Here is a 26,060-nt window from a genome sequence, read left to right as displayed (position 1 = left end):
GAGGGAGAGAGGGGGCAGAGAAGAGATAGGAGGCCGGGGGGAGACATGCAGTGTGAGGCCGGGGGGAGGGACGCAATGTGTGAGCCGAGAGGGAGGGAGGGGGGTGCTGCTGTCTGTATGCAGCTGCAGAATGGCAGAGCGGGCGGGCAGGCACCGGGCACGGCCTGTGAGTAACAGGGGGAGAGTGGGTGGTGAGGGAGGGGGATACGGTGGGAGGTGGGTTGTGGGGTGGTTAAAGGTTCACAATTACACCCCTGCACTGTACCGGCCCCTGGGACTTTATTTATGGCCATGCTGTCAGGCACCTGCTGCCCTGTGTAAGAGCGAGGGGCAGCGGCTGTGGCAGGCTCTATAGTGCAGCCAGCCAGCCACCTACTACCCCGCCCCACCTCTGCCTGCCCTGTGCCCCTCTCCCCGCCCATTGACCCCGGGTGGCCTAAATCTCGCCCACAATACACTGGCACCTGTGAGGGAGCTGCTGGGAGGAGTGGGAGCACAATATGTCACATCATGCAAACACAGAGGGGACACACTGACTGCACTCACACACACAGGTGGGACACACCACACTATCTTACACACAGGTGGAACACACAGCACTCTCACACAGAGGTGGGACACACCGAACTCTCTCACACACAGGTGGGGCTCACACAGGTGAGACACCGCACTCTCACACACAGATAGGACACACCGCACTCTCACACAGAGATGGGAACACACTGCACTCTCTCATACAAATAGAACACACCGCACTCTCACACACAGATGGGACACGGCACATTCTTACACACAGGTGAGACACACCGGACTCTCACACACACTCTGCAATATCTCACACACAGAAATGGGGACAAACTGCCCTTTCCTGCTACTAACTTTCTCTATATGGTGCCATTTACTGTAGGTACAATCTCAGGACAGTCCCTAAAGGACACACATGAAAATTCTACATGGATTCTAATTTCTATATGGATTTTAACTTTTTTATGGAATATTAATTTACATGTGCATGCTAAAATCTAATTTTTATGTCATTTTATAGAACTTCATGTTTTATGTGTAATGGAGGCTTTTTCTTATACTGACTTTAACATCCACAAAACAAATGGTGTGTTTAGTATTTAAAATTGATTCAATTCACACAGACTACACCCCTGTACATACCAGACACATGTACTTGGTGGATACTAATTGTCATATACACTGGGCACCTCCCGTATTCTGTAAACAACGGGTATATTTATTGATACTGGTCCAGGGTGGAAGTAGCATTAAACTGGAGCAATGGGCCAAATCTGTCATAATAGACAAGTGCATGGCGAATTATTGGCATCTGGGAGTCCCTGAAGGTATATAAATGCGTTAGATAGCCATTTACAGCACTGCAGAAGCACTTTGGTTTGTAGTACAGTGGGATTTGTCCCTTACAGAGCAGAATAGGTTTGTTTGCTATACAATGTTGGCTTTTCACAGCCTATCTGTACGAAAGTATGACACAGATATTTGGTGAAAGACAGAATTAGAGCAGCAATCTCCCCAATCACTTATTGAGACTACTTAATTGTACCTGCCCCCCCTCTGCTCATGGAAACCTGTATACTGAGCTTGTGTTACTGAGCTTCTCACCACCAGATTAGTGCAGGGGAGCAGCTGAACAGACATTGCTGTAAGACAGGGATCGGGAACCTTCGGCCCTCCAGCTGTTGTGGAACTACACATCCCAGCATGCCTTGTTACAGTTTTGCTATGTGGCCATGCTATAACTGTTGCAGAGCCTGCTGAGATGTGTGGTTCAACAACAGTTGGCAGGCCTAAGGTTCCTCATCCATGCAGTAAGAGGTGGTCAGTATTTGTATTAACCTGTTAAGACCCATTGTCCTATTAATGGGACAGGTTCTCTAAGCTTCAAAAGTGATAGAATGGAGAGTGATAAACAGCCAGCCAATCAGCTCCTACCTGCCATGTCACAGTCTCGCTGTCACCACTCACCCGGTCAGTATTCAATGCAGCCCCCCTCATACGCCAATTCCCCCTCGCTCAAAAAATGGAGCGAGGGGGAATTGGTGTATGCGGCTCCTGAACCAGCGAGACTCGCGGCTAAATACAGCGAGTTTTCTGCATTAGCCGTGGGTCTCGCTGTTTTGGGGAATTCTCGCCGTCCTGTGACAGCGAGGATTTCCCTAGAACATTGAATAGAGCGAGCAGCCGGCGCAGGGGGTTAAACAGCGAGGATCGCTGGTTTCCGCAATCCTCGCTGTTTAACCCCCTCGTTGGCCGCATTGAATACCTGCCACTGTGTTTGAAATATGTCAGGCACTTTTGAAGCTTAGAGAATCTAGCAACACGTGAGATACATTTGTGCACAAATCTTGTGCTCTTTGTATATAATGTCAGTGATTATCATTCCACATGTATCTTTTATGAACACACCCAAATCAAAAATATTGATGGCCATAGTCAAAGAAAAGGTGCCTAACTTAAGGAGTATACACACGGGAAAGTATTCAATGAGGCTGATTCGCCATGTTCTACGGCAAATGTGTGCTATTTTCGTGCTCTAAGGTGAATCTTTTTACTGAAAAACTGATTCGCCCTATTCAATATGCACTATTCGCCAACGGCGAACAGTGAATGATGGACAATTCGCCATCTGACAGTCGCCGTAATTCGCTGTGGTTTTTCAATGGGTTTTTCAATGTGATTCGCCGTGAGTGTATTCAATGATCAGATGGCGAATTGCTTTCTAAGAGATTGTCGCCGTGTGTCACCGTGTAGCAATCGCCATCTTTTTATGGTGAACTGAACTGTGATCTTTTAAAATAAAGGGTTTTATTTGTATTATTTGGTGTCAAAAATTCAGTATTTTTTTTTCTGTGAAGTTTCATGCTATTTTTTTTTTTTATGTGCTTACTTTTCTACACATAACAGCCAGCAGGGGGCTGGGAGACGCTCATTAAATATTCATATATTCACTTCACACTGGTCCCGCTCATTACATATGCACGAGCGGGACCAGTGCAGCGGCTCCCTACCCCAGTCCCCTGCCAGCTCTCCCGGAGGGGCAGCTTCAGCTGCCTGTGTCCCCGGGAGCCCTGCTTCTGCCCCACAGTGTCCGGCGCAGGCAGGGAGGCTTCCATCTCCCTGCCTGCCACCGTCCCTCGGCTCGCCGCAGGGGTTAAAATTAGCCGTCAGGGGCAGCGAGCCCCTGCGGCATTGAATACGGCGACAAGGAGGGCTGGCAGCAAATGCTCCAGCCCTCCGGAACACCCAACTGTGCAGCGAATCCTAAACAGGATTTGCTGCACATCGCGATAATGACTGTCGGGATTCAGACTGTCAGACCCCTGTACCACACCCGATTTTCCCCTTCATCACTCTACATACATGCTGACCAATCCCTGCCTCCCTGCAGCCTAACCCTACTCTCCCCCCCCCCCCTTCGGCATCCTAACTCCAAGTACCCTCCTAGAACCTAAACCTAACACCTACCCACCTTCCGAGGCATAACCCTAACCAACCCCACATACATATATTCAACATCCTGGCAGTCGGGATTCGGGCACAGGCATTCTCAGTGATGTTGGGATTATGGTACTCAAGAATTTTGTAATTGAGGCCTAATTTGTAAAAAATATTGGAATATAAATGTTTGGAATTTGAGCAAATTTATCAGGAATACGTAGAAAATATCATTTTTTTGCATTATGGGTTTTAATAGTTTAGGAAAGTTGCAGAAACATTTTTATGTTTTCCTATGTAATTGTGTTTGCAGGTGCATAATCTCTGTGCGATATGAGAAACCTTAGCACATATCGCACCGTTTGAGTGTATATACTGTAACATGATGCCGATGCGTGGCCCCCAAGAGATTGGCATCGCAAGAAAAAATAACCAGGGCAGGCAGGTCAATTTTGACTATATTGTGTACAATCTAGTGTTCTAGTACAGTCAAAATCTTAAGCTGGGTGCACACTGGGTGATATATATTGTTACTGATATGGGCAATATCGTTAACAATATCGCATGCATACTTTCCAGTGTTTACAGTCAATATCAATATTGATCTGCATGGGCACGGGTCGTTAATGACCTCCACCTGTGTTGACTATCGACCAGGCTTGCCTACCCTCCCGAAATGGTCGGGGGCCTCCCAAAAATTGGGTCCTTCTCCCGGCCCCCCGGGAAGGTGGGCAAGTCTCCCACTTTCTGGTGATAGCCCCAGCTCCCCCCTTGCCCGCTGGTTTAATTACCGTAAATCGTGGGTCTGCAATGAGGGGGCGGGGCTTAAATTACGCGATCGCAGCATTTAAGCCCCGTCCCCCTCTGCGGCCCGTTAATCACTGCATTTTCTGGCATGGGGGGGGGGGGGGGGCAAGTGATGTCAGCCTTGCCCCCGCCCCCCTGACGTGTTGCCTCTCCGGGCTTCTCCCGGAGAGGTGAAATCTAAAGTAGGCAAGTATGCTATTAGATGTAGATCAAGCTGCCAATCTCGTCAGCGACTGCATGTACGGAGCGGGGGACGGGAGACATCACTGACCGATATCGTGAATGACTGCAGGAATCGCTCTGGTGTGTACCCAGCATTACATAGCCAAAATCTTCACATACTCAAAATCGCACAGTGTGTATAGTCAATATATGTTTTTTTAGGATATGGGGAGCTCAAAGGAAATTGTATAGTCAAATTGCACATAGCCAAATCTCACCGTGCACCTTTACACCTGCCACAGATTTTTTTCAAGCCCTTGTCCATCTATTGCACAAAGGTCTCCACACTAATGTATTCTTATCTCCCAACTGTGTATCCGGGACAGTGTGCAAACAGGGGGAGCATGATCGTAACATCCTGTCCGTGCATGCCACATTCCTAAGGGCATGTCTGGCATTTCTGCCCCCCTCCAAAAATATTCCCACATGTTGGCATGTGATCATGGCATCTGCTCACCGCTTATAAACTATTAGATATATGATAATTTGACGCTGACGAGTCACTGATTATAGCAACCTTTTAAGCATTTATATGTGCACTCACTGTAATGAATGTCCGCCTATGTGCTTATATATTGCTGTGCACTGTAGATGCAGAGATCTTTATAGCTGAAAGCTCTGCAGTTCTCAGGTCTGATGAGAGTCGCACTGTACTAGTTGGGTAACTGAGTGTCCACCCTGGGGAAAATTGATTGGACGGGCGAAAATCAATTAGTGTGTAAGCACTGAGCGTTTTAGAGCCCAGCGATTTTCCCCTTCCCCTTCATCACTCTGCATACATGCTGACCAAACCCTGCCTCCCTGCAGCCAAACCCTAATCCTCCCCCCAGGCATCCTAACTCCAAGTACCCTTCTAGCACCTAAACCTAACACCTACCCACCTTCCGAGGCATAACCCTAACCAACCCCACATACATATGTTTGACATCCTGGCAGTCGGGATTCCGGCACAGGCATTCTCACTGATGTTGGGATTCTGGTACTAGTCTCCTGAACACATCTCATATACATATTGACTGTTGACAGAGTTCCCCAAGCAGTGACCAGTGTTTGGATGCATAATAAAATGAAGTGATAAGTTACATGCACCAATAAAATGAAGTGATAAGTTACATGCACCTTTCAGGTTTGTGACATGTTCAGGTCATTATTAAAGAATTCTGTATATATAAACTCACACAGTGGCCCATTTATTTTTGGATCGCATTGCAATATGCGATCCTTTGAGGCTGCCAGCGGGGAAGGAGGGATCAGGGGTTCCTGCTGCGGTCCCTCCTACATATATTTGGGGAATACTTAATATTTGTGGCTAATTCCCGTAAATATTATATGATAAATGGGCCCCAATATCCAGTGGTGTAACTTCTAATTACTAAACTAATTACAGAGCCCTACCCCTCTGTATGCGGCGTCCCACACTGGTCTTGTCTGCGGTCCCGGCGCTCCTCGAACTCCTCTCCTCCTGGCTCCTGCTGCTATTGAAAACTGACCCTCACAAAATGGCTGCCCCTAATAGCAGACCATTTTTAAGGATGCTAGAAGAGGCCGCCGCCTCCACTAGCATTCTCAAAAACTGTCTGCTGTATGGGGCAGACATTTTATGAAGGTCAGTTTTTAATAGCAGCAGGAGCCAAGAGGAGAGCCGGGACCGCAGACAAGTAAATTTGCAGGTCTCGGCCAGAGACACGGCAGCGGAGTAACAAACCCCCGCAGACCCCCGGCGACCACACTTTCTCAGCGCCTACCCGCTACCACAGGGTCTGCGGCACTATAGTTATGCCACTGTCAATATTTTTTCAGTATAGAGTAGTTGTAGCCTACAGATGGCCAGCGTCTCATACCCTATTATTCCGCACCTTCTGTTTGTGCTTTATGGGACTTCATCCTTTCTTCCTGGGGTGTTATGCTCACACATTCTATAGGTTTAAATCAATGTTCCTGTTAATATTTCCCTTATATGAGTATATAAACTGTATGTATGTGTATTGTACTATTCCTGGTAGGAGTATCATGGTGATGCTAATGTTACTTATCTCTTTCTCTAGGCTGATGCAGTGACCAGCTTCCTGCGAGCAGCCAGGGCTGGGAACCTGGACAAAGCACTGGATCACCTGAGGAATGGAGTGGATATAAATACCTGTAACCAGGTACAGTGCAGACCTAACCAAAACCTCCAAGTGTAATATGTTCACGATCTATGATACGCCCGTATACACAATGTATTCTATGATATACCAAACATAATTCCAAAATACAGCACTGATATGCAAGCCAGACCTGGGTTAGAAACACCACAGCAGACAGCGACACCCCAGGCAGGGAAGAGGAACTGCATGGGTTTTCAAAGTTGGTGGGTGCTAGAATGAACACTAATACATACCACTGTAACCCACTATTATGCAACAACTACTGCAAGACCTTTACAATACCATTCACAGCACAGCAACGCATTGGAATCACATGCAAACCACATTCATATTCCTCATCTACCAAAGCAAGACATCCAACAAACTACACTAGCTTAGCAAAACTATTGTATTCCATATCTAGCTAAGGAACAACTCCATATTTAAATCTCTATCATTGTTCTACTCCACATCTACAGTACCTCTGTAGAACTGTGCTACTCCACATCTAACTCTCTAACACTGTCCTACTCCACATACTCTCTAATATTGTTCTACTCCACGTCTATAGTACCTCTCTAGAACTGTTCTACTCCACATCTAACTAACACTGTTGTACTCCACATCTACCATTCTAGAACGGTTCTATTCGATATCTAACTCTTAAACATTGTTCTACTCCACATCTGCAGTACCTCTCTATAACAATGCTACTCCACATCTAATTATCTAATACTGTTCTACTCCATTTCTACAGTACCTCTCTAGAACTGTTGTACTCCACATCTAATTATCTAATAGTGTTCTACTCCATGTCTACCACTCTAAAACTGTTCTACTCCACATCTAAATCTCTAACACTGTTTTTATCCACCTCTAATGCTCTACCATCGTTCTATGCTGTATCTACCTCTATAGAACTGTTCTTGTACACACCTAGCTCCTTATCACTGTTCTAATCCATATATAGCAATAACTCTCATTTCTGCCACATCTAGCGTTATAACCACATGTAGCACTTTAATGCTTCTGCCATCCACCTCTACTGATCATACACTGTTTTACTTCATAAAATGTCAACATAAAAAGGAAGGGTTAGGATTAGGGCTAAAATACAAAGGGGTACATTTACTGAAACTTCTAAAAATTAAAAAAGGTGATGTTACCCATAGCAACCAATCAGAATCTGTCTATCATGTATTATATTGCATCCTAGAAAATGATAGACCGAATCTGATTGGTTTGCTTTGGGCAACATCACCTCTTTTAATTTTTAAAGCTTTAATAAATATAACCCTTTACGTGTCTACCTTTTCTGTGTTGACCATTTGCAAGTCAACCTTTTTAAATTGTCAACACAAGTCCATTTTCACCATTCACCTGTTGAACTGTTGACCCTATCAACCTATTGGCTGTAAACCATTTGGTATTGACCAATTGACTGTCTATCTACAATATACTGTACTAGTCTTAAGGCCGACCGAAGGACGGGAGAAAGTTTATGCTTATGCAATTCTCAAAAGTTTTGTAAAGTGAAAATGTTTTTAATTTAATGGACACTTATAGGCCTTTAACCCCTTCTCGGGCTGAGCTGCGCACACGCACACACACGCACAAACATCATTCAAATATATTTATGTAGATACTGTCAATCATTTCATCCATGCCTTTCCTACATCTGTCCCACTTTCTTAAGGTGGCCATACACACGCAGATTTATCTGCAGATCTGTCTGGTTGGAACAAAAACATGGTTATGGATGAGAGCAAATGACAGCTGACCATTTGTTTGGAAATGCTGGAAAACTGACAAACTGTCAGTCATCCATAACCATGTTTTTGTTCCAACCAGCCAGATCTGAAGATAAATCTTACTAGTGTATGGGCACCATTACTCCATATTTAGGAATATTACATTGTTCTATTGTTCTACACCACATAGAGCTATAAAACAAATTTCTACTTCATTAATCTATAACATTGTTTCCTCCTTATCTATACTAAGTGGGTTATTCTGGTTGATTCGCACGCATGGAGGACTGATGTTTTGGTTGTGCACATGCGCATTTCTGCGCATGTGCATTCACCGGGTATGCACAGCCACTACGAACAGAGTGTTTGCCGGGCGCATGCACCCAAGACTGCGGGCGTGGGGCCGCGGACCTGGGGATTCGCTCACGGGAACGCTCAGCGTTGCATGGGCATTCCCATGAAAACGCTGGGCGTTCCCATGGAAATTACCCTGTGACGTGGGGGCGGGCAGCTGCTAGACCAGTTCCTTCCGAGTGTGCACGTATATATCTAAGTGACCTGAGAGTCACTTAGATATGCGTGCACCTTCCACACAATTCGATGGTCCGCGACCATCGAATGATTTGGGTGTTTCACTATAGGCTGTGGGGGAATTCGCACTGAGATTGGGGGCAGCAGCATATGCGAACGGCGGGCGAAAAATGCCAAGCAGCGATACAGACGAAGCAGTGCTGTGAACGAAGCAGCGGTGCGTATCAACCAGAATAACCCCCTTTATTGCAGTTACTTTATATAACTATACTTAAGTTCTACAGCAAAGTTCTATAACACTGTTTTATCCACATATAAATGTATAACACGTGATTGCGCCACGATACGGGATACATTTACTAAAGGTTCTAAAAGTGAAAAATAGATGACCCTTTGCAAACATGAAACACTAGACTTAATAAGAATACAAATAATGACGGTAAGTGGTGAGGAGATGGTGGTAAAGGATCTGAACAACAGTACATACACAAAGGTGTTCAGTGTGTCCCTACTTAATGGTGTATTTACTAAAGGTTCTAAAAATGAAGAGATGATGTTTCCCATAGGAACCAATCAGATTGCATCATTTTCCTATTGCTTTCTATGGGCAACATCCCCACTATTAGAACCTTTAGTAAATGTAACCCTAATAATTTGTTCCACACCTAATTTTATAGCAATCTGAACTTTACTTCTACCTCTAAAATGCTGTTCTAGCCACATCTAGCTGTAGTATCCAGTTCTACTACGCATACTGTCACTCTGTTCTGTTTTATTTCACATCTACCTCATTACACTACTATAACCTATAACAATGTTTGACATAGTTTTAAGGTAAATAATTGCTTTACTAAACACCTTGGTCTGTAACCGTTTCCTTTCTCTACACCAGGGGTGGGGAATCTTTTTTCTACCGAGGGGCCATTTAGAAAATTTACATGTGGGCATATACATGTGGGCATTATACACAGGGCAGCGGCATATACATGTGGGCATTATACACACGGGCAGCGGCATATACATGTGGGCATTATACACACGGGCAGCGACATATACATGTGGGCAGAGACACCATAAAAAGTGACAGTGTGGAGGAAGGGGGGGTGTCACCCCCAAACAGGTTAATGTGATTATGTCAGACATAATCACATTAACCTGTTTGGGGGTGAATCCAGGGGTAAATGACAACCCCTGGATGTGTCAGTTACTGGGTAAGGGAGGGTGAGAGAAGCAGCATTGGCGGGCGCATCTTCTGCATATCTCCCCCGCCACCCGCCCGGCTATATTACCGATTGATCAGCTGCCTGCCCGCCCGCCTGCCTGCCTATATTACTGATGTATCAGCCGCCCGCCCGCCTATATTACTGATGTATTATCAGCCGCCCGCCCTCCTATATTACATACCAGGCGCCGGGGATGGCTGCTGCTGCTGCTGCCGGGGAGATGTGCAGAAGACGCGCCCGCCAATCACAGTGGCTGTGGAGGGGATGCGCCAGCAGTGATTGGCGGGCGCTTCTTATGCACATCTCCCCGGCGGCAGCAGCAGCAGCCATCCCCGGCGGCTGGTATGAAATATAGGCGGCCGGGCGGATGATACTTCTGTAATATAGGCGGGCGGGTGGCTGTAATATAGGCAGGCGGGCGGGCCGGACATACTGGGTGCGGGGGCCGTATCCGGCCCGCGGGCCGGAAGTTCCCCACCCCTGCTCTACACCTATGGTTATTACAGTGTGCTACTCCATACTTAACTCTGTAACCCTATTATATGCCACACCTAAGTGTATATCCACTAAAGCAGCCATGTCCAAACTGTGGCCCTCCAGCTGTTGTGAAACTCCACATCCCAGCATGCCTTGCCATAGTTTGAGAATTCACTAATCGCAAAACTGTGGCAAGGCATGATGGGAATTGTAGCTTCACAACAGCTGGAGGGCCTTAGTTTGGACATGCCTGCACTAAAGGTACATTTTTATAGATTTTTATACATTTAATCACTCAGAGCTCCCCGCCGGCTCTGAAACTGCGATTGCCTGTAGCGCTGTTCTACCTCACATCTACTGCTACTATCCTGGTCTTCACCACATCTAGTTTTATAACACTGTTCTACACTCTATCTACCATGACTATGCTGTTCTACCTCACATCTACTGCTACTACCCTGGTCTTCACCACATCTAGTTTTATAACACTGTTCTACACTCTATCTACCATGACTATGCTGTTCTACACCACATCTACTGCTACTACCCTAGTCTTCACCACATCTAGTTTTATAACACTGTTCTACACTCTATCTACCACCACTATGCACCAAATCTAGTGCTATAATTGTGGCCCACACCAATTTACCACTATTATTCTGATCTACACCACATCTAGTTCTAGAATGCTGTTTTACACCGCATCTACCACTACTACCCTGGTCTTCACCACATCTAGTTTTATAACACTGTTCTACACTCTATCTACCATGACTATGCTGTTCTACCTCACATCTACTGCTACTACCCTGGTCTTCACCACATCTAGTTTTATAACACTGTTCTACACTCTATCTACCATGACTATGCTGTTCTACACCACATCTACTGCTACTATCCTGGTCTTCACCACATCTAGTTTTATAACACTGTTCTACACTCTATCTACCACCACTATGCACCAAATCTAGTGCTATAATTGTGGCCCACACCAATTTAACACTATTATTCTGATCTACACCACATCTAGTTCTAGAATGCTGTTTTACACCGCATCTACCACTACTACCCTGGTCTTCACCACATCTAGTTTTATAACACTGTTCTACACTCTATCTACCATGACTATGCTGTTCTACCTCACATCTACTGCTACTACCCTGGTCTTCACCACATCTAGTTTTATAACACTGTTCTACACTCTATTTACCATGACTATGCTGTTCTACACCACATCTACTGCTGCTATCCTGGTCTTCACCACATCTAGTTTTATAACACTGTTCTACACTCTATCTACCATGACTATACTGTTCTACCTCACATCTACTGCTACTACCCTGGTCTTCACCACATCTAGTTTTATAACACTGTTCTACACTCTATCTACCATGACTATACTGTTCTACACCACATCTACTGCTACTATCCTGGTCTTCACCACATCTAGTTTTATAACACTGTTCTACACTCTATCTACCATGACTATGCTGTTCTACACCACATCTACTGCTACTATCCTGGTCTTCACCACATCTAGTTTTATAACACTGTTCTACACTCTATCTACCACCACTATGCACCAAATCTAGTGCTATAATTGTGGCCCACACCAATTTAGCACTATTATTCTGATCTACACCACATCTAGTTCTAGAATGCTGTTCTACACCGCATCTACCACTACTACCCTAGTCTTCACCACATCTAGTTTTATAACACTGTTTTACACTCTATCTACCATGACTATGCTGTTCTACACCACATCTACTGCTACTACCCTGGTCTTCACCACATCTAGTTTTATAACACTGTTCTACACTCTATCTACCATGACTATGCTGTTCTACACCACATCTACTGCTACTATCCTGGTCTTCACCACATCTAGTTTTATAACACTGTTCTACACTCTATCTACCACCACTATGCACCAAATCTAGTGCTATAATTGTGGCCCACACCAATTTAGCACTATTATTCTGATCTACACCACATCTAGTTCTAGAATGCTGTTCTACACCGCATCTACCACTACTACCCTGGTCTTCACCACATCTAGTTTTATAACACTGTTTTACACTCTATCTACCATGACTATGCTGTTTTACACCACATCTACTGCTACTACCCTGGTCTTCACCACATCTAGTTTTATAACACTGTTCTACACTCTATCTACCATGACTATGCTGTTCTACACCACATCTACTGCTACTACCCTGGTCTTCACCACATCTAGTTTTATAACACTGTTCTACACTCTATCTACCATGACTATGCTGTTCTACACCACATCTACTGCTACTATCCTGGTCTTCACCACATCTAGTTTTATAACACTGTTCTACACTCTATCTACCATGACTATGCTGTTCTACCTCACATCTACTGCTACTACCCTGGTCTTCACATCTAGTTTTATAACACTGTTCTACACTCTATCTACCATGACTATGCTGTTCTACACCACATCTACTGCTACTATCCTGGTCTTCACCACATCTAGTTTTATAACACTGTTCTACACTCTATCTACCATGACTATGCTGTTCTACACCACATCTACTGCTACTATCCTGGTCTTCACCACATCTAGTTTTATAACACTGTTCAACACTCTATCTACCACCACTATGCACCAAATCTAGTGCTATAATTGTGGCCCACACTAATTTAACACTATTATTCTGATCTTCACCACATCTAGTTCTAGAATGCTGTTTTACACCGCATCTACCACTACTACCCTGGTCTTCACCACATCTAGTTTTATAACACTGTTCTACACTCTATCTACCATGACTATGCTGTTCTACCTCACATCTACTGCTACTACCCTGGTCTTCACCACATCTAGTTTTATAACACTGTTCTACACTCTATCTACCATGACTATACTGTTCTACACCACATCTACTGCTACTATCCTGGTCTTCACCACATCTAGTTTTATAACACTGTTCTACACTCTATCTACCACCACTATGCACCAAATCTAGTGCTATAATTGTGGCCCACACCAATTTAGCACTATTATTCTGATCTACACCACATCTAGTTCTAGAATGCTGTTCTACACCGCATCTACCACTACTACCCTGGTCTTCACCACATCTAGTTTTATAACACTGTTTTACACTCTATCTACCATGACTATGCTGTTCTACACCACATCTACTGCTACTACCCTGGTCTTCACCACATCTAGTTTTATAACACTGTTCTACACTCTATCTACCATGACTATGCTGTTCTACACCACATCTACTGCTACTACCCTGGTCTTCACCACATCTAGTTTTATAACACTGTTTTACACTCTATCTACCATGACTATGCTGTTCTACACCACATCTACTGCTACTACCCTGGTCTTCACTACATCTAGTTTTATAACACTGTTCTATATTCTATCTACCACCGCCATGCTGTTTACACCACATCTACTCTGCCACTACTATGTTGGTCTACTCCACATCTAGTTCTATAACTCTGTCTACACAACATCTATCACTACTATGCTGGTCTTCTATACATCTATATATATATATATATTCTAAGAAAAGCACATGAGACAAGGCCCTGATCATGAGCGCTTACTATGCATCACATTTACTTTATAACACTGTTCTGCACCATATCTGCCACCACTTTGCACCACATCTACTTTTAATACTGTTCTGCACCAAATCTAGTTCTATATTGCTGTTCTACATTACCTTTATTCCTGTAAGATGCTTTGAGAAATGGTAGCATTGGAATGTCATAAATATAGCTCTTTTCAATTGCTCTTCACTTCATGTATCTTTATAACACCTACTCCAAACCTACCTTCATAACACCTATTTTTGTCCTTAATAAATCTGTAACCATGCTCAAACCCGCACCTGTATCTATAAAGTATAATAGTTCTAGCTCACAACTAGTTCTAGTATACTGCTGTAGGTACCAGTCTCAGGGGTAGATGTATAAAGCAGTGATAAGGGAGGAAAAGTGATAAAGTGCCTGGTACTTTCTCACCGGCCAATCACCTCCTAACTGTCCCTTTTTAAACCCAGCCTGTAACTTAACAGTCAGGAGCTGATTGGCCTGTGATACCAGGCACTTTATCACTTCTCCCTTATCACTAATTCATACATCTACCCCTCAGTGTCATTGTTTTACCACACCAAGTAATACTTCTCAGCTGGTGGAAACCCTGCCTATTATACTGTTTTTGTAATTATGCACTACCAATCATCCTGATGATTACTCATTCCTCCAGACATCACTCAGTCTTCCAGCCATTGTACAGTTGTAGCCTAACCTCTACCACTCCATCCACACGCTAAACAAGCTGTCCTCCAACTTTTCTCCACACACAGAACCATACACAACAAAGTACACATTACAGAATAATATGTAATTCCTCCACTACCTCTCGGTACTCAGCACTTCAACTTAGGTTCAGCCGGCACCTTTGGGTCTTCTGGAGAATATCGGGCGTGTGGGAAAGGTCCAGCCTCATATGTCCTGTGATCCTGAGGGGGAGATATGTGGTCAGACCTGTCCCACAGGTCGTGTATTCTGCCCGACCTCACCGTGCCTTCTGACCTTTTCATCTCGATCAACACTGTGCCTTCGGAACCATGCTGTCCTGATCCACCTGATAGCACAGATACGTCTATCCAGCCTTTGGTTTCCCAATGCTAAATGACCTCTTGACTTACCAAGTTCTACCCATTATTTTTCCTGTTGTACTTTGTTGTGCCATCTAATAGTCTTCTATTGCTTAGAACATTTACTGCACCCATTATGACCCTATAGCTTTTACAGAAAATCTTCATATAATCTATGTTACCCTTCCACCCTATACTTTTACCCCCCCCCCTCTCACGACCATTGACCTTTGCCCCACATGCCATCTGACAGTGACCCGAGATCATCTTGCTCCATGGCTGACTTCCCTGAAATGTGTAGATACCTCAGTCTGACCTCATTGCAGATTTGCCAGCTAACATTGATCATCTGTCAGTCCAACCAATTTGGGGTCAGTCGCAATGATCTGTATTGCAAACTGTGCTTTATTAAACGTAAAGGGAACATTGCTGGTACTAGCAGAAATATCCCACTGCTCTTTGTGGGTTTGCAGAATGAAGTTTTGTAATTGAAGGGTAGAGAAGATCTAGAGCATTTCTTGGTGCAATTTTCTTTCTGTACAGTGTATGCATACAGACTTATTTTATATAGTATGGAGGAAAACAGGTTGTAATTGCCTAAATGTGTCTTAAAAGACTGCCACAATTTCCCCATAGAAGTCCTGGCTAACTGGTTAGAAAAGAGCAGCTAACAGTATGTGAATATTAATAATAATCTGATCTGAGAGGCGGGTGGGTAGCGGTCTGCTGAGTCGGATCAGTTGTCACTTTACATTAGCAGGAAGCTGCCACCCATTCCTTTCTTATTAAAGATTCCCCGCACTCAGGTAGACTTATAGAGGGTACACACGGTGAGATATGCACTAGTATTCTATTCAGTTTTGTTTATAGAAGCAAAATCAGTAGAAATCGAATCAAAATCGAATGCACATCAATTGCTTTTAGCAGCATTCGATGCACATTCGATTCCAATGCACGTTCACGTATAGTGGAAATCGAAAAGAAAAATAGTCTTGCCAGTCAAGATTGTATAGTAGAAATCGAAATCAAATGCCAGATTGAACTGTGTTTTAATTATATATGTTGTTCTACAATATCACACCACATTTTGTCTTACAATATTGAAAGATAAGCTATGTACACACACTTCGATTTGCATTTGATTCGATGTTAGATTTGATTTTCTATTAGATCTGGCATTAGATCTTCCCATTCAATTTGGCATTAGATCTGTACCTTTGCATTAGATATCGAATTCTATATTGAATTCGATTTACATTCATGGTACATTGTACATATTCGATTTACTGGATCGAAATTCATATTTCCTTGGCTGCACAGTAGATTTTTCTGTTCGATTTTGAGAAAACGGGAGCGTGCATCGAATCGAATGCAGATCTAAAGTGTCCTACAAACCATTCAATGTGGATTCGATTTTGCTTCTATAAGCAAAATCGAATCGAAAATAGCCAAAAATCGATGCATGTGTACACAGCTATAGTCTTACCCGGCGTGAAATCAATACCACCAATCCCTTCTCCTGCAATGTTTTATAAAGTATTAAGGTTCTTTCTGTGCATTAGGTCAGGGAACCATTGATGTTACATTAGTCTTTTCCACCAATAGCAAATATATGACTGAATACAAATGTCAAACGCTCCCTCAGTAAAGGTATGTGCATAGAACTTCTGCAATTCGTGCAAATGCTTCTAACAACTGTATTGAGTATATGCATAGCTGCTTAGGTTTTACGGGTGTTAATGATGCAATTAGATGATGCTAACACATGAAATTAACACTAGTGGGTATGTATCCTAATGAATCCTAACTCTTACAGCTTTACCAATGTATATACCCAATCTGTTCTAACAGAGGTTTTAGTATTTACACAAATACAAGAATATCTCTATGCGAAAATATTTAATTAATTTCTTTCTACCCGTTTTTCTACTGTTGTGCATCTAATACAGTCTTCTATTGCTTATAACATTTATTGCACCAGCTCTGACCTTATGGCAGGCATATGCTGCTGTCAATGAAGCAGTGATGTGCTGCTGTCAGTGAGGCAGGTATGTACTTCTGTCAGTGAGGCAGGGATGTGCTGCTTTCAGTGAGGTAGAAATGCATTTCTGTCAGTGAGGCAGGGATGTGCTGCTGTCAGTGAGGCAGGGATGTGCTGCTGTCAGTGAGGCAGGGATGGGTGGCTGTCAGTGAGGCAGGGATGGGTGGCTGTCAGTGAGGCAGGAATGGGCGGCTGTCAGTGAGGCAGTGATAGGCTGCTGTCAGTAGTGTTGTGATTCTGTTGGTTACAGAAAGTAGTGTGAAAGTTGGAAGTTGGTTCCCTAAAACAAAGTGGAATTCCTCCCAATATGTCATCTTACAGGTAGCCCTTGAAAGGCAATACATATTGAAATGATAAAACATTCCTTTCAACTGACCTACTTCCTGCTGTGTCACATCTACTAGTGCAGTGGTTCCCAACCTTTTTTGTCTCCCATACCCCTTGATTAGGCTTTTCATATATGAGTACCCCCTCGTGAAATTTAGGGGGCGTGGCCTAAAGAGGGGTGTGGCCTCATTTGAAGGGTGTGGCTTAACAGGGGCAAGTCATACTGGCAATGACGAGAGAAAAAAAAGTGCAACCACTTGACCACAATATAAGCTCAGCCCATTCTGCGGACAGCATATAAAATAACAGAACACTGTCAAATCTTTATTACTGAAGCAACAGACATTCCAACGGATCACGTTAGCCTTCCAATAGTGCCAGATACACATATGCCCCCAAAAGTGCCAGATACACATATGCTCCAATGGTGCCAGGTATGCCCCCACAGTGCCAGAAACGGGAATGCCACCACGGTGCCAGGTATGACCCCATGGTACTGGGTATGCGCCCACAGTGCTAACAATGCCCCTACAGTGCCAGCAACAAGTATGCCCCCATAGTGCCAGCAACAAGTATGCCCCACAGTGGCAGCAATGCCCCACAGTGCCAGCAACAAGTATGCCCCACAGTGCCAGCAATGTCCCACAGTGCCAGCAACAAGTATGCCCCACAGTGCCAGCAATGCCCCACAGTGCCAGCAACAAGTATGCCCCACAGTGCCAGCAATGCCCCACAGTGCCAGTAACAAGTATGCCCCACAGTGCCAGCAATGCCCCACTGTGCCAGTAACAAGTAAGCCCCACAGTGCCAGCAATGCCCCACAGTGCCAGCAATGCCCCACAGTGCCAGCAGCAAGTATGCCCCACAGTGCCAGCAATGCCCCACAGTGCCAGTAACAAGTATGCCCCACAGTGCCAGCAATATGGTATGCCCCCACAGTGCCAGCAATGCCCCCATAGTATTTCCCAGCAGCAGCACACTCACCATTGACGCTGCTGCTGGGGAGAGGACAGTCCAGTGTCCCCCTGCCGTGTAGCTGCCGCCGCTGCTTCTCTCAGGGAAGGAGAGTACAGCACACTGCGTATCTCTCCTTCCCTTCACTGTGACTGGGCTGCCCGCCAATCAAAGTTTGCGGGCCGGCTCCTGATTGGCTGCAGGCCCGCAAGCAAGCTCTGATTGGCGGACGGGCGGCCAGTCACAGGGAAGCACACTGAGGGGTAGGAGAGATGCGCAATGCACTCTCCTCCCCTCCAGCAACCTGTCTGACTGCCGCGGCCGCCATTACAGGCCGGGCCGCCGCGTACCTCCGAGTGCTCTTAAATGTTTGCTTAAATTCCGTCAATAGTATTTTACTGATCTAAGCTTAAAGGGTGTACACACGGTGCAATATTGGCAGGAGATTTTGAGGTACTTGTGTATTATCACGGCGCCCGATTTCATCTAAATCGCATCCGATATCGCATCCGATTTATCGGCCGATTTTCTGCAGATTTTTTGGCCGATTTGATCTGCGATGCGATTTTGCGGCCGATTTGCGGCCGATTTTCGGCCATTTCCTGCTGATTTGCATGTTATTCCATCCTTGCACACCCCCAGGTACTATGCGATGGTATGCAATGTGATTTTCGGGAAAATGCCCCTGATTGTACAGTTAAATATCGCATAGCAACGCATGCCAGCAAGTGGCATGCGATGCGATGTGATTCGCAAGATAGTTTGGCGAGCGCAGCGAGCCACCGAGCCCGAATTGTGGCGAGCGCAGCGAGCCCCGTGAGGGGACGCAGATTACTTTACATGTATTCCGCATCCCCTCGCGGGGCTCGCTGCGCTCGCCACGCTTCGGGCTCGGTGGCTCGCTGCGCTCGCCACACTATCTAAAATCAACTGCACGCCGACGTGGATAGGGGGGTATGAAAAGGTCGGAGGACACGTACCGCCACCCCTCGCGGGCTCGCTACGCTCGCCACGCTTCGGGTTGGCGTTGATAGTGGGGGTGGCGTTAACAATGGCGGTGCATTTAACATTGTAAGCACCCATCAGGGTGATTGTACAATTACAAATCTAATCGCTTCACATGCATCGCATGGCATGCATCACATGCCACTATATTGCATGCATTGCACTACGATGGAAATCGGGGATGTGCAAGATGTGCAATGATGGAACAGCATGCAAATCGGCTGGAAAAATCGGTCGAAAATCGGCCAAAAATCGGCCGCAAAATCGCATTCGATTTTTTCATGCGATTTGCGGCCGATTTTCGGCCGATTTCGTGGGCGCCGTGATAATACACAAGTACCGATTTTGACTAGATAGTCAAAATCTCAAAGAAGGTTAGCCAAAATCCCTTTCCCAAAATGCTTGGGACGAGAATATGGAATATTTTTATATTTGAATGAGGAATCTCGAGGTATCTTGCATTTATGTTCTATAAACACATGAAATACATGCAAATTTATTTTATTTTATTTGAGAATTAAACAAGGTTTTAAAACATGAAACAAAGTTTGTGTACAATCTCACTCAATTTGAATGCTAAGCATTTTCTGCACATATTTATTGCCAGTTACATATCATGTCCTCAGTAGTGCCAGTTACATATCATGTCCTCAGTAGTGCCAGTTACATATCATGTCCCCAGTAATGCCAGTTACATATCATGTCCTCAGTAGTGCCAGTTACATATCATGTTCTCAGTAGTGCCAGTTACATATCATGTCCCCAGTAGTGCCAGTTACATATCATGTCCTCAGTAGTGCCAGTTACATATCATGTCCTCTGTAGTGCCAGTTACATATGTGCCCAGTAGTGGCAGTTACATATCATGGCCCCAGTAGTGTCAGTTACATATCATGTCCTCAGTAGTGCCAATTACATATCATGCCCCCAGTAGTGCCAGTTACACATCATGTCCCCAGTAGTGCCAGTTACATATTGTGGGGGAGATTCTCTAAAACAGAAATGCGGTAAAAACCCAGTTATCTGGATTTTTACTGCATTTCTGTATGCTCTCTGTCCCCTTCGCAGTGCCAGCGCTGCGGAGGGAATCGCCAGCAAAAGCTGGCGATTACCTGCAGAAGCCTATGGGCTTCTTACCGCAGCGCTGTTTGAGGGATCCGTCACGGTTCCCTCCCAGCATGCTCTGCGGCCGGCGCGTCACTCTGCGCTTGCGCAGATGGACTCCCAGGTCACAGACCCGGAAGTCCAGTGCCGGCACCGCATCGCAAGGGACAGCTCTTATCGCAAGAGCTGTCACTTGCGTTAATAACCGCATATGTTAGAACATATGCCGTTATTAAAAATGCGGTGGCCGGCGATGGGAGGCGATAGAGGGCTGCGAATGTTACAACATCCCGCCCCATGTCCTCAGTAGTGCCAGTTACATATCATGTCCTCAGTAGTGCCAGTTACATATGTCCTCAGTAGTGCCAGTTACATATCATGTCCTCAGTAGTGCCAGTTACATATCATGTCCTCAGTAGTGCCAGTTACATATCATGTCCTCAGTAATGCCAGTTACAGTAGGTTTTTATCAAAATCAAAAAGTACATTCTGAAAACTATGGTTTTCGGAATAATTTGGATGGCGGATATTTGGATAAGGGATGCTTAACCAAGTCGTCACTGGGAAGAACCTGCAATTTTATTCGCTGACAGGTGATAGCGTCAGTTTGATTAAACCATATCTACACTAGCATGTACTGGATATCCCTAAACCGGAACTGTTGTGGTTCCTTGCGTTAATGCAGAGGTCAACAAATGCAGTTCTCAAACCAACAAAACAGTCCAGGCTTTGTATATCCATGGCTCAGCACAGATCTTTCATTCATTTTGACTGAGGTACAAATTAAGTCATGGGTATACTGAAAACCTGGATTGTTAGGGTTTTTAATTGGAACTATTTTGTGGATTTATACGTTACTACAGGTTGAGTATCCCGTATCCAAAATGCTCGGGACCAGGAGAATTTTGGATAGCGGATTATTCCGTATTTTGGAATATTTTAATATTTCAATGATGTATTTTGAAGTATCTTGCATTTATGCTGTATAAACACATAAAATAAACACAAATATATTTTATTACCACATAAAATACACACAAATATATTTTATTTGTTCAAAAAACAAGGTTTCAAAACATGAAACAAAATTTGTGTACTATCTCAGATACTGAATTTGAATGCCAAGTAATCATTTTCTTGTACATATATAGTGCCAGTTACATATCATGTCCTCAGTAGTGCTGTTACATATGTCCCCAGTGAGTTTTTAGCAAAAAAAAATTTTTTTTTTCACTTTCTGGAAAGTATGGTTTTCGGAATAATTCGGATAACGGATATTCGGATACGGGATACTCAACCTGTACTGGGGAGTATGAAAAAAATGTGTTATTGATTTTAAAAATCCATGACACGATGGGGCTTGTATTGCTCAGGACACAGCACCGTGTGTGACGTTCTTAGATGACCCGACTCAGGAGCAACTTGTCCCTGGAAACTATTTTAATATATTGGCAAGTATGCCACGCTCATACTCCTGCCAGGGGTAGTTTACAGGAGGGTCTCACGTGTTTGACAACACTCAAAAGCCCTTTAAAAAATCAGGTTTTAAAAAGTAGTTCCTGATCAAGAGATCATACTACTTCCATAAACAGAAATCCTGGTCGTAACGCCACCGACTCGTTATGTCCCCCCTCTTTAACTGCTGTCAATAGAAACTGTGTAAGTACTTCAAGATTCATAAGCACAAATATACATATATTCCCTAATAAGTGCCAATTATGGAAAGAAAAGCAGTGCCACCCTCTGATGCCTACTGCTCCGCAGCATTAACCCCTGTTATACATAGAAGCTGCTATATATGCCATTTCGGACTATTTTCCCATCAGGCATCTTGCTTTATTATCCATTACCTGATGGAAAATGGTCAAAAAGCTGCACAGATTCACATTCATGTCCACTGGGGGTTAACAAACCCAATTAGTAATGGAGATTGACCAAGTGGCCTTGTGTTTTATCCCTTATATACTATAGAATAAATTGCAGGATAATCATCCATCGGCCTCATCTGTTTATATCTACTGAATCATTAACAAGGACAGCCCATGGCGTCATTGTATAGGGATGTGGTTTTATAAGATGTCATGTTAAAGCCTTTTTCTGTTTTTCCTAAATTCCCTGTCTCTGGTGTAGCTTTTTCATGTATGTTCCGTGTTTTCCACCTGATCGCAAGCTCAGAGGCACCTAGATTTACTAGGACAAAATGTATTAACCCCAAAGGGAGTCAGGTGCCCTCTCATTAAAAATGCTGAGACATCTGGAAGATTTGTTTACATCTAGTCTGAAGGGCAAGTGCCTAAAACTTGGTACACAAGCTGCTGTAATGCATATCAGCTGGCCTTATACTGCAGCATTCACGGTCCAAAAACGGACTCACCCTCGACAATAATTCGACTAATTGTTTCATCTGACGTGTTGGTAAATTCCAGAGGATTGTCGTTATTGGTCTCCATGTCCATGGTTCACATTCCCTATCACACGTGAGTATGGCTGAAATCTCTTTCTGCTATAACACAAAAATATATTCATATGTACTATGAAACATCAGCAGTAGCAGCAGCAAGTGCAAGGAGGTTGGTATGAGTGGTACAGGGCAGCTCCCTGTCAATACTATGCTGTACCCAAGTACCAGTTAGCCACTTACTAAGCAATAGTCTTTAGTAGTTCAGGGCTTGGCTTACTTTATAATGCGCCTAAGGAATTATGTTGGTTGGCCTATACCTTAACTTAACCTTAAGTGCCTAGAAATAACTAAAACAGGACACCTTAACTAAAATAACGACTTGGACAACCATGGCATAAGTTTAAACTGGTCACGATATTTATTGAAGTGGTATGACCCTTATTTGTCTATAAAAAGGGATGGCCAAGAAAAGCACTTGAGACCAGCACCAGTCAGAGGTGTATGTCAATGGCAGCGACTGCAACGCTCCAATCTAACAAAGCACCCCTTGAATCAATTGGTTGGACAGCCCATAGACCAGGTAGCACAAGAGTGGAAAGAAGAAAGGGGAGGGAGGGTGGGGATCCGGACTCCAAGAGGAAGTACTACCTCTAAACTACACCTTATATACACCTCTAGAAGCTGCCTCCCACAAGCTACCTGATTAGCCCAATACCCATACCTCTGACTGCCTGAGGACTTTTCCCACAGCACCTTGCTTCCTCAATAACTTTATTTACAACCTACAAATTCCCAGGCTCTTAAATACACTTGAGCCTATGCGGCCCTCGTTCTATATTAGCACACACATATTCTGCAGTGCAGTCCCTAAACAAGCTCCCTAGTGGAGCTTGCAATCTATATTCCCTACCACATGTATACAGCCAAACACTATGGGGGGGTATGCAATCCAGGATTGCTGTCGATCCCCGCTGACAGCCGCGATCCTGGCCCATTTGCTGTCTGATTGACTGCAAAACGACAAGTATAATTCAATGTCCTGCCTGCCGCTAGGCGCAAAGGGGGCTTGTTCGCGAAAACAGCCGTGGATTGGCAACCTGCGGCCGGGATCGCGACAATCCACGGCTGTTATCGGCAGAACGGGCCCGACAGCTTCTAAAGTTGGGCCCGGACTGCCGTGATCCCACTTCAATGCTGTCGCTCAACTGCATAGTAGGTTTTATTTAACCTCCAATTGTATAATGAACTCATCAAAGTTGCTGGCTACTTCTGCTAAAGAACAAGGACTTACAGCCAAGCATGGTTACAAGGCAACTGGTATTAAAGAGCCCAGGTGCTGGTAATACATAACCGTTAATGGGGTGTATTCAATGCAAGGGGGTTAAATGGCAGGGATCGCCGAAAACAAGGGATCCTCGTGGTTTAACCCCCGCGCTGGCCACTCACGCTAATTAACGCGCTGGGGAAATCCTCACTGCCAGAGGATAGCGAGAATTCCCACAAACAGCGAGGCTTGCAGGTAATGCAGGGAGCCCACTGCATTTAGCCGCGTGTCCCGCTGTCATAGCGCCCGCATACAATGTTTCCCCCTCACTCCAAAAACCTAGTGAGGGAGGAAAAGGCAGCCCCGCTCGTTGTCACAGCTCGCAGAAAGCATTGACTATACCCCAATGTGTGGCTGCACAGAAAGTTTCCAGGTCAGATAAGCATCAGCAGGAAGAACAGGAAGACAGCACTGGGAATTCATGGCCAAGGTTCCAAGTCACAGACAGGCTGAAGTCAGGAATGAAAGCAGCACCGGTTCAGACTTCAGTACAAGCGGAGGTTGATAGCTGAAAATAAGACAACCGGACCACATATTTAGACATACAGGAACAACACAGATCAGCAATGTAAAAGTAATGTTCTGGGATTTGGTTATTGCTATAGACCTGGTTTAGTAGAGATCCATTGAAATAAATATACCGCATGTGCTGCTTAAACACCAATCAGCTTCCACTTTATCACTTCTCTAGACTTAATAAATCTGCCCCAGAATGCTTTATTCCTGGATTTCCCTCATGTATGATTGCCATCACCTGTGTTGAAACATTCTTATTATATAACCTGTTCAAAACAGGTAATGGCAATCATAAAGAGGGAAGTCCAGGAACAGAGCATTGTGTCCCTCCTGGAATGGGTCATGTGTGGAGGTACAGTATGCTCAGGTTTGTATTCTGAGAGGCATCAGACACTTGCTGACCTAGCGATACTCTGAACACGTGCTATGAGCGGTGGCATTGATGTGCTCTCAAATCAGCCCCTTTAGTTGAGCCAGATATTACAGAATAGCACTAAATCATACGGTACTACAACAACTCCAGTGTACGAACAACAGTTGAATAAGAGGATTCGGTATGAAATCCCGACGGCCAAAATACCGACAGCTATTGACAGACGGTCAAAATCCCAACATTTAAAATCCCGACAAGGTCAAAATACCGACATATAGAATGTAGACAGGTGAAAAAGTCAACATGACTTTCGATCGACAGGTCGCAAGGTTGACATGGGTTTTTCACAGTTTTTTTACCCGAATGTCAACACAGTCGACATGGACACAGTTGAAAGTCATCCGCAGCTTCGGGCACACTATTTTATTCTCCGTCCACACCCTAGTGGATGGTAGGGCATGAAATATCGCCTGTCGGCACATGTTGGGTCAAAAAACAGTGAAAAAACCCATGTCGACCTCGCGACCTGTTGACCGAAAGTCATGTTGACTTTTTCACCTGTCTACATTCTGTATGTTGGTATTTTGACCTTGTCGGAATTTTAAATGTCGGTATTTTGACCTTGTCGGGATTTTAAATGTTGGGATTTTGACCATGTTGGGATTTTGACCGTCTGTCAATAGCTGTCGGGATTTTGAACGTCGGGATTTTGAACGTCGGGATTTTGACTGCATCCCGAATAGGACACTGAACCT

At 44.5% G+C, this 26,060-nt stretch overlaps 1 protein-coding gene across 9 annotated transcripts in view; it reads left to right on the top strand.

Annotated features, from left to right (window-relative positions):
• ANK1 (ankyrin 1) overlaps positions 1–26,060 on the top strand; it is a 273,955-nt gene that overhangs the window by 141,285 nt on the left and 106,610 nt on the right. For 8 of the 9 annotated variants that reach the window (XM_083184877.1, XM_083184870.1, XM_083184876.1 and 5 more), the window contains one exon: positions 6,537–6,638. In XM_083184877.1, the coding sequence (XP_083041003.1) occupies positions 6,537–6,638 (102 nt within the window). Of the gene's footprint in view, positions 1–128; positions 167–6,536; positions 6,639–26,060 lie in introns of those variants that run through there. The other variant, XM_083184874.1, reaches the window with a different exon arrangement.

Source organism: Crinia signifera, chromosome 4 (genome assembly GCF_055691185.1).
Source record: "Crinia signifera chromosome 4, ASM5569118v1, whole genome shotgun sequence".
In the NCBI taxonomy this organism is placed as follows: domain Eukaryota; kingdom Metazoa; phylum Chordata; class Amphibia; order Anura; family Myobatrachidae; genus Crinia; species Crinia signifera.
The sequence above is the reverse complement of the archived record's forward strand: the minus strand, read 5'-3'. Positions and strand labels throughout refer to the sequence as shown.